General features: G+C 49.0%; 1 protein-coding gene and 1 long non-coding RNA gene across 2 annotated transcripts; both read right to left on the reverse strand.

Annotated features, from left to right (window-relative positions):
* Positions 1-6,268: 6,268 nt before the first annotated feature.
* On the reverse strand, positions 6,269-6,796 carry LOC125525262 (histone H4-like). The gene has a single exon (XM_048690261.1). The coding sequence runs from the start codon at positions 6,735-6,737 to the stop codon at positions 6,426-6,428; it is 312 nt and encodes a 103-aa protein (XP_048546218.1). The 5' UTR covers positions 6,738-6,796; the 3' UTR covers positions 6,269-6,425.
* Positions 6,797-10,379: 3,583 nt separating this feature from the next.
* Positions 10,380-11,261, reverse strand: LOC125523126. The gene is made up of 2 exons (XR_007290110.1): positions 10,957-11,261; positions 10,380-10,875 (listed from the first exon to the last, which is right to left on the reverse strand). It is a non-coding gene; the product is annotated as an uncharacterized LOC125523126 (long non-coding RNA).
* Positions 11,262-12,872: the final 1,611 nt, after the last annotated feature.

Genomic DNA, 12,872 nt, shown 5'->3' on the forward strand with positions numbered 1-12,872 from the left:
TTTGGGTCTCATCGGGGCCGTAGGCACGGCCATGCCCACTCTGGAAGATCACGTCCTCCATGTACTGGTTGTAGAAGGGGTCGTCCACGGTCGGCGTTGAGGTTGGCATTTCGTCAAACAACACGCGGGGGCGGGCATGGTGCCCGTGAATGGTGCACGCGCCTGCTTTCTTTGCATCTCGACGAAAGGCCGCCCGCCGCTGCTGGACCCAGGCGTCACGTTGAGGTCGATGACGGCCGCGGGGCATGGTGTGGACGGCGCGAACAAGCCCACGTCCGGCGACGCCGAGAAACGGGTCTGGCCGTCGTGCCTGGGTGGAGGAAAGCTGGGCGACATGGGCGCGGCGCGCGACGTCGGCGACTGGCAGTGCGTAGGCCGGGCGACCGACGAGCCTGTGCTCGCCGGGCCGACGGCCGCTGCATGGAACCCCGCCGGACGGCCCATGCCAAGCATGAGGATGGCGTGCGCTTTGTTGACGAGGTCCTCCTTCTCGTCGGCAGCGGCCTTGCGCCGCGCGGCCTCCAGCTCCTCGCGCTGGGCGGCGAACTTGGCCGCGGCGGCATTGATCTTGACGGCCGCTCTCCGTTCCCTCCTCTTCGCCGATTCCGCGTCCAACTTGGCGATCTCCTTCGGCGTGTACTCCGACCGCGGCTTCCTTGGCGCCTTCTTCTTCACCTTTGCGGTCGGGTCGACGGCCAGGCCGCCGGAACTCGGCGGGGCGTCGGCCATGGACGGGGGAGAGAGGGGGGGGGGGAGGGACGTGGGAGGGTTTGGGGGAAATGGCGCCAAATGGCCGTCGGGGGGTTTTTGGTTTCTCCCACAGGCGGGCCAGGGGAGGACAAGCGCGCGCGTCCCGCCCGTCCGCGCGCTGTCCATTTCACCCCAAAACCGGCGCAAGTTTGGGCCGGGGATGGGTCGAAAGCGGACACAAAGCGGACAAAAGTCCGTTTGCTCCCGCGCGCTGGGCCGCCTTTTTTGTCCCTTTTACCCCAAACGGACGAGGCCGGACAGGATAGGGTCACGCGATGGAGTTGGCCTAAGGCCAACTCCACCGCGCGACCCCAAACGGACGTCCGTTTTGTCCGGTTTTTGTCCCTTTGGGTAAGGATTTGGGGTCGTGTCCGGGCCTGTCCTGGGATGCGGTGGCCGTGCGCCCAGCGCGCGACCGCATCCTTTTACCCCATCCTGTCCGCGTCTATTTTAAAAAAAGGTACGTTTCAAATGCGAAACCCCAGTTCACGAGCCGAGTTCATCATGCCGGCAACAAAGCCAGCGGCCTACACGACCATCACCGGCAACACAGCCAGCGACCGACAACACAGTCAGCCTCCAAAATGAATAGTTGTCCTCACTGGCAACACAGCCAGCGGCCGGCAACACAGCCGGCCTCCAAAATGAATGTTTTTTCGCCAGCATACTGCCAGCGGCCCAGCGGGCGGGCGGCACCCATGCCATCCTCCAAAAAGAACGGCCACGCCGATCGGACGACCTAGTTCAGGCCTTCGGCGTCGAGCATCTCCTTCTGCTTGGCCTCGAACCAGGCCCTCGTGTTGTCGCTCATCTTTGACAAGTCCACGCTCATGATCGCAAGGGCCACCTCCTTCGCTTTGGTGGCGGCATTGGTGGCCTCGATGTCGAGCTGCCTCTGCCTCGATTAAGTTGGGTAACGCCAGGGTTTTCCCAGTCACGACGTTGTAAAACGACGGCCAGTGAATTGTAATACGACTCACTATAGGGCGAATTCGAGCTCGGTACCCGGGGATCCTCTAGAGTCGACCTGCAGGCATGCAAGCTTCTGTCGTTGGAGGTCTAGGTATTGCTTCATTTGCTCGTCCTTACTTTGCCGCTTCTTCTTGTCCCTCACATCCTTATGTGACATCATGCCATGCAAAGTCTCATGCAAGGCCATGGATGAGGCGTCACGTATGTCGTCCACCTTTGAGTTGGTTTTGCCCCTCGGCCTCTTCAACGCCTCGCCATCCCCACCTCCGGCGAACTTGGCCGTCTTCTTGCCTCTCTTCCTTTGAAGTTCACGGTATTGATCCTTGAACTTAGGGCAATTGTTGATGATCGTCCAACAATGCGTAAGAGTGAATGGCTTGTCATTGTGCTGGGCCTTGAATGCCTCCAAAGATTGAAATTCCTACACCACATGATCAACAACAAGTGAACATGCAAACATATACACGGCCGAAGTCTCATGGCCGTAGCAAGGGCTAGAAAGAGAAGAGCATACCATGTCTCCAACGCTGAGACCACTCACGGGACGTGCTTCAACGCTCTCAAGTGCGGCACAATACTTGTTGCACTCTTGTTGGATGAATAACCATCTTTTTTGAATCGAACCGATGCCACGGTTGCTTGTAATTTGGTAGGGCTCAAACATCTTCCTTTCATGGAATGTTTTGTGGACTCTCGTCCAAAAAACAATGCCCTTTTGTTGCGCGCCGGTCCTTGGATCTTGGCTAATCTCCATCCAACATTGGCAAATCAACTTGTCCTCATCTTGTGTATATAAACCGGTGCGAATGCTCTTCCGCTTCTTTTGTGCTTCCGCTCTTTGGGTGAGCTCGTCTATGAACAATGGAGCGCCACTAATATCAACATCATTGGCTTCATCTTCATCTTCACCTTCGACATAGATGTCATCGTCTTCATGCCACGAATCACCATGGTCGTAGTCAGCACGGTCGTCGGCCTCTTCATCGGGCACGTACTGGGCGCGGCCATCCTGACTTTGGGTCTCATCGGGGTCGTAGGCACGGCCATTCCCACCCTGGAAGATCACGTCCTCCATGTACTGGTTGTAGAAGGGGTCGTCCACCGTCGGCGTTGAGGTTGGCATTTCGTCAAATAACACGCGGGGGAGCGGCATGGTGCCCGTGAACGGTGCACGCGCCTGCTTTCTTTGCATCTCGACGGAAGGCCGCCCGCCGCTGCTGGACCCAGGCGTCACGTTGAGGTCGATGACGGCCGCGGGGCGTGGTGTGGACGGCGCGAACAAGCCCACGTCCGGCGACGCCGAGAAACGGGTCTGGCCGTCGTGCCTGGCTGGAGGAAAGCCGGGCGACATGGGCGCGGCGCGCGACGTCGACGACTGGCAGTGCGTAGGCCGGGCGACCGGCGAGCCTGTGCTCGCCGGGCCGACGGCCGCTGCGTGGAACCCCGCCGGACGGCCCATGCCAAGCATGAGGATGGCGTGCGCTTTGTTGACGAGGTCCTCCTTCTCGTCGGCAGCGGCCTTGCGCCGCGCGGCCTCCAGCTCCTTGAGCTGGGCGGCGAACTTGGCCGTGGCGGCATTGATCTTGACGCCCGCTCTCCGTTCCCTCCTCTTCGCCGATTCCGCGTCCAACTTGGCGATCTCCTCCGGCGTGTACTCCGATCGCGGCTTCCTTGGCGCCTTCTTCTTCACCTTTGTGGTCGGGTCGACGGCCAGGCCGTCGGAACTCGGCGGGGCGTCGGCCATGGACGGGGGAGAGAGGGGGGGCGGCGGGAGGGTTTGGGGGAAATGGCGCCAAATGGCCGTCGGGGGTTTTTTGGTTTCTCCCCCCGACAGGCGGGCCAGGGGAGGACAAGCGCGCGCGTCCCGCCCGTCCGCGCGCTGTCTGTTTCACCTCAAAACCGGCGCAAGTTCGGGTCGAGGATGGGTCGAAAGCGGATACAAAGCGGACAAAAGTCCGTTTGCTCCCGCGCGCTGGGCCGCCTTTTTTGTTCGTTTTATCCCAAACGGACGGGGTCAGACAGGATAGGATCACGCGGCGGAGTTGGCCTAACCAACGCCCCTCCATCCAGAACCCGATCCCAGCAGACGCGGTGCTCTCGGCGCCACACAACGCCTGACACGGTGACATCCCCGGCCGGCCGGCCTCCGGAGGCGCATATAAAACAGGGCAGTGCTGTTCATCCTCGCCATAGGCCTACTGCTACTACCTTCCTCCACGCACAACACTCTTAAGCTCTCCGCAAATCCGCAGCTCCCGCTCGCATTTCATCGGCGATCGCAAGCGGTACGGCTCGCGAAAGGCAGCTCGCACTACTCGGCCGGAGTGGTGTGCGGGCATGGCCACGGGACCCGAGATCTTCCGGCCACTCGCAGTCACCGGCGACGTCGTGGAGGCGCCGGCGTTGCTGATCGCCACAGGCAAGGATCAGCTCGTGGATCCGGTGATCTGGGGCGACGAGGAGCGGATGAAGAGGGAGCTCATGGCGTGGGCCAAGGCCGTCGCGTCCATGGCGCTCAACGGCTCCGTCGACTCGTCGTCGCCCCTTTCCATGGGCCGACGGCAGAGAAGCCAGGGAGCGAGCCGCCTCCAGCTTAGTATTTAGTAGGTACGTGGTTAGTTTTGCATGCGTTCCCTGTTGATCTGGCTGTGCCTGAACCTGAATGATGTGTTATCATTGTTTGCGATGGTATATTTTTGCCCGGGGGCGTTAAATTGTTGCTCCCTCCTCTGATTACAGCGTGTACATGTATGAGTAATTGACAAGTTTTTTTAGTTGAGATCAGTGCCTATGAATTACTTGTAATCCTTGGGCAGAAATCGGACTGTACACTGATCAGATAGGCGAAACCTTTAAGTTCAATTAGCAGATGTGGCGCGGCGGTCACGCGAGCTTGAATAAACCTGGTATCAAAACGTCGCCTAATGTATCGCCACATCCATAAATCACAAAACATGGCTACCACTGTGTTACCCTAATTCAAAGATGGTCCCTCTTATACCTCACTAATGGATCTGAACCGTTGATTTTTATGGGTTTTTACATCCAACGATACCAAACTAGTACTCCCTCCATTCCAAATTACTCGTCGCAGAAATGGATGTATCTAGAACTAGATACATCCATTTCTGCGACGAGTAATTCTGAACGGAGGGAGTATGTTTTTGCAGGTACCAAACTATTAAAACATGGAAATCAACACACTCACCCTCCCAGGGTGCGGAATGTACAAACGAGTTTGTCAACAAAAGGAAGCCATAAAAATCTAGCCGAGGCGTGTAAAAAAAACTGTCCTATGTCATGCTCTGCTCAAATTCTCTCGTCAGTTCGATGTGAGAGAGTGATCCACACACAAAAAAAAACTAGTCCCATATGTCTTTCCATGTTTTCATGGATGGTATTTTCCTGAACATGTCCTAGGAGCAGCGCCCAAATGCTAGAGCCTACAAATGGTCATAATTTGGAAGGTCCGTTGAAACTGAATCTTCCAAATGCCATTGATCTACGATTGGAGATCACATGTATTATAGGTTACCGAAAATGGCCAATGTTTTCTTTTATAAATTCTGTCATACCTTCAAACGCGAATACTAATTTAATTGACAAGAAACATAGCAGTGATGTTTTCTCTAGTTTTAGGAATCTTGCTGGGGTTGAATTAACCTCCTATAGTTTGTAAGCCGGAGAAGTGCTCCAAAACCTCAAGGTAAAGGTACATGAAAATAATGACTTCACTAGAAGAAACCATCTTCGATTATCTTCTCAGCAATTAAGTCAAAACACTAAGCTAGCATGCTATACTTGGCAAAATGGCAAGTATATTAATTGGCTTGCCATTGGAAGTCAAAAATGCACACCAAACAATGGATAATAAGATGCATGGTTAACAGCGGCATGAAAGAATGACAAAGAAGATAAAAAGAGACTAGGGTAACATGAAAGAGAGGAAAAACAAAAAAACTCAATAGTGGTATGAAGCAAAACATACAAGTAATTTCCTGCAGAATTAGTGACAGCGACCTACAATTTCTCAATAAAAGAAAAGGGAATCATCATGTGTATTCTTATCAGGCACAAGGTCATAGGAAAAGAACATAATCTCTACAATACATTCCTCTGAGGAATGAGGTGATTATTAGGAAGAAAGCATCTGCTTAGTGCTGCAGACTGCAGAGCCTCAAACAGTTGTTCTACACTCTAGACTTATAAATGTCGCATGTACCATTTCAAACTCTGATAGATGCTTCAGAGGCTTGATTCAGAAATATCTGCAGGACTCCAAGATCTCAGCAACTTTAGATCCTGAATCCCGATCCTTGTGCACTACCTTGCTCACAATACTGCAGAAAAGAACGGGATTCATTCCCACTGAACCCAAATTAAACATGGCAACTGCAGTACTACTGTGGGTAACTGAGCGGAAGCACTCAGTGCACATTGCAATGCATGACAAAAGATTGATCAGATTGCACAGCTATACGATCTAAAGGTAAAATGAACAGATGAAATCAGCCAGTCTTATAAAACAATTTCATCACTGAAGCAATTCGTCAGAACTCAGGATCGGAGTATTTTCATTGAACGGATAATGGTATTGCAGACTGGTGAGCACAAACGCACGACAGAGAAGTTCATCCCATCCACGACGGCACATATAACACAGAAAAACACGGCCGCCGCCACCAGCACAGCACACCACGCGTCTAGCCTCCGAAGCCGTAGAGGGTGCGGCCCTGGCGCTTGAGCGCGTAGGCGACGTCCATGGCAGTGACGGTCTTGCGGCGGGCGTGCTCGGTGTAGGTGACGGCGTCGCGGATGACGTTCTCGAGGAAGATCTTGAGGACGCCGCGGGTCTCCTCGTAGATGAGGCCGGAGATGCGCTTCACGCCGCCCCTCCTCGCCAGCCTCCGGATCGCCGGCTTGGTGATGCCCTGGATGTTGTCGCGGAGGACCTTCCGGTGGCGCTTGGCGCCGCCCTTGCCCAGCCCCTTGCCGCCCTTGCCGCGCCCGGACATCGTCGCTGGATTTGAGGGAAGAAGGGAGTGCCGCGGATGTTGATGCTTGGGATGGATTTGGGAATCGGAGGTGACGGCCTTATATGGGAAGGAGTTGGGAGGGAAGCCCGAAATTTTGGGGAGTTGGAGACGGGAGGTGTCTGCTCTCTGGCGCTTTGCTGGGTCCATCCGTGAGATGGTGGAGTTGGGCCGTTGGATTGCGATCGGAAGGTGGGATGCTGTGGGAGGCTTGTGGTGCGGATCGGTGACGTGGCGGAGATGTGGGCATTAGCTTTTTTTTAGAGAGAAATGTGGGCCGCTTGTGCTGCTATGATTTGGGCCAAGCTAATTGAAGGACAATCTCTCTTTTCCCTCGGCCTAGACGAGAATGTTAATAGCTCAGTTTTCATATGTCATAATCGCTTGTTTTTTTCAAAATGGCAGCTTACTGTATTAATTAAGAAGAAAATAGTTGCTCGGTTAATTAGAAAAACCCGGATGAAAACCAAATACAAAGGGCTGAAAGCCCATACTCGCCGACGGCGTGCCGAACACCACAACAAACGCCAACCAACCAAACACACAACCACGGGAAGCCCCGCTCCGCCGAGCTAGCCTGTCTCCCACCACTGCTGGAAAGAAGAAGTCGAGACTGCTATGGGAGAAGCAGACCGGGACTCTCCCGCAGAGATGAAGAGGCAACCACCCACAAGCAAAGCGCCGGTTATCGTAGACGACATGACGACGACCAGCTTCGACGGCAACATCGCCGCCCACACGACCCAAGGTCAGTGCACTTGTGGCGCGTTGCACGTGCACCGCTTCTCACAACTAGAGTTTTTTCCTTTTTTAATATTGTAGATCAATTTATTTAAAACATTTTATCTCTTAAATCATGCGTTCAAATCTTAAACCGTTTTCATCGTTAAATTCATCGCGTCGAGATCTTCAAAATTAGATCCCGTATTAATAGGTTTTGATGAACTTTTCTTTCACGAAAAAAACAGACGAACATCTAAAAAGAAAAAGAAAGACCGACAGTGCCATTTTTTCCCTTTTCTAAAGTCATTTTCGAGACACACGGCCGCGTCTCCCGCAGAAGCAAATCCGTGCCTCTCACGTAATGAAAAAAATTGAATTTTTTTCCGTTTCTGATAGGCACGGCCATGCCTCTTGCGGAAGGAAAAAAACGTATTTTTCTTGTTTTCGAGAGGCACGGCCGTGCCTCTCGCTGAAGGAAAAATATGAGTTTTTTTGTTTCCAAGAGGGACGACTCCCGCGAAAGAAAAAGAAAACATGTTTTTTCGCAAAAAAATATTAGTTCAAAAGCTAAGAAAGACTGGTTGAAAACCAAAAAGCCGGAAACAGCCAAAAAAAATTCTAAAAAGCCAAAAACACGTGTCGATTTTTTTAGAAAATCCGGACGGAGCGTCCAGAGCGCGACACGTGACGGCGGCTGAGTGGTCTCAGCCCACTGCAAGTGACCCTTGGGGAGGCTCCCGAACAAGCGTTCCTCAATTAATTGCCCTCTAGTTCTCCCTTTGCACCGCGAGTCAGTATTGTTGTACCCATCTATTTTTCTACTTCGTGTATAAAATATATCCTTAAGTCATGTTTTCAAAAATTAGGACGGACACAACCGGCCCGTGTTACTTTTCCGTTTTTCCTGAACTCCTAAAAACCTATTTGGCGACTAGGGCGGCGGTGGACTGGCGACGCTCATGGATCTGATCGGCGGTGCGCAAAGGCGATCAATGGAGGATGGCAACATCAACCGGTCAGGAGGGACAAAGGCAAGGGCGGCACTCCTTACCCCACGCTCAGCAAGTGTGCAAATGGATGAGGCGCTCATGAGGCTCGAGATCTTCGAAGAGAAGGCAACCTTGTTGGTGATCAACGACCTGGAAGAGGAAGGTGATTTGAAGTGGTTGCTGGCAGTTAAAGTTTTGCACCGCACGTTACTCCACGTCCAGACGATCTTCATCGTTTTACGCCTGGCCTAGGACAACCCAAGGGGCTCGATTGCTCGGTTGCTAGAAAAAAACACATGTTTGCTGAAGAGTTCGAAACCAAGCGGGTCGTGATCATGTTTGGGAGAGCTTGCCATGGCATATTAGCAAGAACACTGTGATCTTAGAGGAACTAGTAGTACACCCGTGCGTTACTACGGGCTATAATGCATACAAATAAATCACACAAATGGTCATATCCAAGGTCAAATCTTATTCCTCATACATCCGAGCATGTTAGGACATTAAGCAAGCTCCACAAAATTTAACCATCTGGATAGTCCCCCGGGCTACAATGCATACAAATAAATCACACAATGGTCATATCCAAGGTCAAATCTTATTCCTCATACATCCAAGCATGTTAGGACATTAAGCAAGCTCCACAAAATTTAACCGTCTGGATAGTCCGGACCCCCCCCCCCCCCCCCCCCCCCACCCCCCCCCCCCCCCCCCCCCACACACACACACAAATCCAACCCATATATTATCCCAACATGCGGTCCCAACACGAAAACCCCACCCCACGACGCACACTTACCTTTCTTGTCGGACATTCCACTTACCGCTCGGATTCCCGTCTTAACAGGACATTTCACGCTGGGGCCCTCGTTATTGACTCTTGAAGCAACCAACAACCCTTCTATCCTAACCAAAAAATTGTACGGCTTGATGAAAATAATATATGGACCGCTCGCTCATGCTGTTTGTTGCAAAGGATCTCACATGAAATGTTATACATATGTCACATTGGTTCACTATCCTATCTATAATGCCGTGACAGTAGTTTAGAAACTCTCCTAGCACTCCAAATACCGGCAACAAAATCACCAAATATATAGCATCCGCAGCTACCATGAAATAGGACACTAAACAAGCACCAAGCACACCGAGCAGAAGCAACAAGCTATCAAGATTTCTTCTACTCACAGAACTGACAAATGTGACTAACTCTGTAAGAAGCTTTGCCTTCAGAACCTAAAAATGGTGTAGTCCCATCACTACTTCAGCCGCTCTCTGATCTCAATAGAAAACATGGAGATCGTCTAAAAAACATAGTACACTTCGGCTGCACTTAAATAAGCTTGCTAAAAAGAAACTTCTCAAGTGACGTAAGAAAAAATATAAGTAACTTCCACTTGACAGTCGCATCATTTGACTTATAGATTTTCAGTTAGCATGGCAACTGAAGTGAGTCTATTGATTAAATTACATAGTTCATTGTTAAATGCTAAACACAGATTTAGAAGAGTATCCAATGCTCATCTGTCAAATATGCTACTGTATACTTAGAGCATCTCCAGCCCCCCCCCCCCTTCGAGGAGCCTTTTTTCTCTGTCGGCGATGCAAAAAGGGCAAAAAATGGCCCAGCCGTGCTCCCCAAGCCCCCCCCCCTCGAGGAGCCTTTTTTCTCTGTCGGCGATGCAAAAAGGGCAAAAAATGGCCCAGCCGTGCTCCCCAAGCCCCCCCCCCCCACACAAACAATTTCAAAAAGGCTCACCCTGTATCCACTGCTAGTACTGTCTATAAAAGAGCTCTTTTTCCCTACATCGGCGAGTTAATACTTTGATCTCTATCAACTGGAAGCACAGATAACTATATTTAAAAACAAGAACATCTGCTATCTTCATGAGTAAATAAAATAGTAAAAAAGTAGATGACCAAACCCAAATATTTTCATGAATGTTACAGGTCATTTTTGTTAATGTGTAAGTACATCAAACATGTTCTAACAAGCAGGAAAATTGTAGAAACATTCAAATGATGAGCAGTTCCTAATTCCTATCATGGAATCACTGCATGATGCATTGCACTGAGCACCTTCTGTGTGATATGGAGATGGGCAGAGGCAAAGATCAAGGAATTAAAATTCGAAAAGAATAAATAACCTATCAGTAAGCCAATAGAAATCGACACAGAAAAAATAAATAAGTTTACTTCAGTAGCCGATAGGGATCGACGCATTTGGAGACATAACTACCACAACAAAGATTCCATCGTTGTAATAATAGCCTTAGTGCTGAATTATACTCCTTAAAATATGTCTCGGGCATTTTCTTCAAGTACCTTGTAGGCAACAAGAATGACAATGATTCTAGGGAATGAAATTCTCTCGCAAATAATCTGACTTGTATTGTAAATTCACCTAGCTGTATGAAAATCAAAACCAATCATTAAATAGGTTATCCAAAGAATTAATAAACAGACTTTAAGAGCGAAAGTGTTTTAACCTGAACTTCCAAGAAATCATCAAAGCAGAAGTGGCTTCCCTCCCATCAATAAACTTCCAGGTGAACAGGAGAAGCATGATCATGGAGAATCATACCTGAATACCTTAATAGAGAGTCATAACTGTCCTGGCAATAGCACATCTCTTTGTCCCTCCTATATTCTTCAATCACATCAGAATACTAAAATTGACCATATATCGTTTTCAAGAGAACAAGAATGGTCGATCAAACAATTGGTCTAATTCAAAAGTTTGTGTCCTTCATTCTCATAATCGTCAGTCTTCTTAACCAACTTCTTCTTGCAATACAACATCTTCATCCCAGCCCTCAACTCCCAGATCCATCTTCATTCATAACACCATTTTTTAACCCTCTTTTCAAAATCAATCAGGTGAATATTTGAGAGCAGTAATTTGATCTCCCTCCTTATTGATTAGTAGACATAATATAACATTAAATCTTTCCATGTGCAGTTGCTGGCAACCTCTGTCATTTAGTGAAGAGGTGGTAGCTGTGGTGTCAGCAAAAAAATTAAAAATAATAATGCATTGATGTATTGCAAGTTTCTTGAGACCAATATAATAGCTTTGAAGATTTCCTACACCAATCCCGGCCTCATGGCATTCCAGACAGCCTATGTAGATGAAGCAAGTGCAACCATATCTTGTAAAAGAAAGATATATCAGCTTCACAAAGGTACTCCTGAAAATATCTCAATTAAAAATACACATCTCTCTATGGTTCCACCTTCATCATAATGTTACCGTCATATGGAAGAAAGATATATATTACAAATATCATCCATATGTCAGTCAAAGGCTGAACAATTACTATTATTGAATACAAAAATATTAGACGTGATGGAAGATGGTTTCAAAAACACCAACGACACACACTCGTATTTTAAAGTCTTCATACTATAGAGTTATCTCCCTGCAAGTTATGTGTGCTAAATAATCACAACACTTGGATAGCACCAACACATGGGATTATATATTCAATTCACATAATCAGTTTTTCTGCTTCTATAAATTAAGAATTGCATAAAAAAGTACGTGTCTATCTAGTAGTACTCCCTCCGTCCGAAAAAGCTTGTCCCTCAAATGGATGTATCTAGCAACAAGTTAGTGCTAGATACATCCATTTAAGGGACAAGCTTGGGACAAGCTTTTTCAGACAGAGGAAGTATAAGATAAGGATTTGAATTGTTGACGCAAGGCCGGTGGAGCCGTGCATGGTCCACTTGCAAAGTGCTTTCGAGCATGGACGTCGTGCACATAGTGCAAAGCTGGCTGAAGGAGTCAATAGATTGGATCCCGGCAAGACTGCACATACTTAACGTTGGCTGCCCCTACCTTGATTGATTCCCATGCTGGCAAGGTTGCACACATAGAGGAAGACTCGATGGATTCTTGCCGGCTAGAAACGAACAAAAGCAAGCACGCAGGTGATGCCTATTTCTTTGCAACAGATGCGTGTCGCCTGACGCAATGGGGGAAAACAATATGTATATAGTGATTTTACCTCAATAGATATTTTGGTAGCTCCACTCCATTAGTATGAAATTTGTGATGTTGAAAACCTGAATAAAAAAGGAAAATAATGATCTCAGTGGCAATTGAGTCAGCTGTTGAATAGGTACGACATTTATTTCAGGATTACAACTGTTCTCTCCCATTGAACAATGGCTTGAATTCTTTCAAGAGAGAACCATACAGTAAAAAGCTTCAGAACACAATGTACTCTGAATCAGGTCATATTCAGGCCATATACATCGAGCTTATACTACCAAAAAATATCAGCTAGAAATCTAGCAAGTATCTTGAAGGATCAAGAACATGAAAGAGGAATAATGACGAAAGAATATTGAATCAAGATTTTTTTTACAATGTCATGAACCTGGTGCCAACGGCGTA

This window comes from Triticum urartu, chromosome 7, assembly GCF_003073215.2.
Source record: "Triticum urartu cultivar G1812 chromosome 7, Tu2.1, whole genome shotgun sequence".
NCBI classification, from domain to species: Eukaryota; Viridiplantae; Streptophyta; class Magnoliopsida; order Poales; family Poaceae; genus Triticum; species Triticum urartu.

Excerpts from the sequence above, each read along its gene's own strand:
- LOC125525262 (XM_048690261.1), bottom strand. The coding sequence starts at position 6,737 with ATGTCCGGGCGCGGCAAGGGCGGCAAGGGGCTGGGCAAGGGCGGCGCC.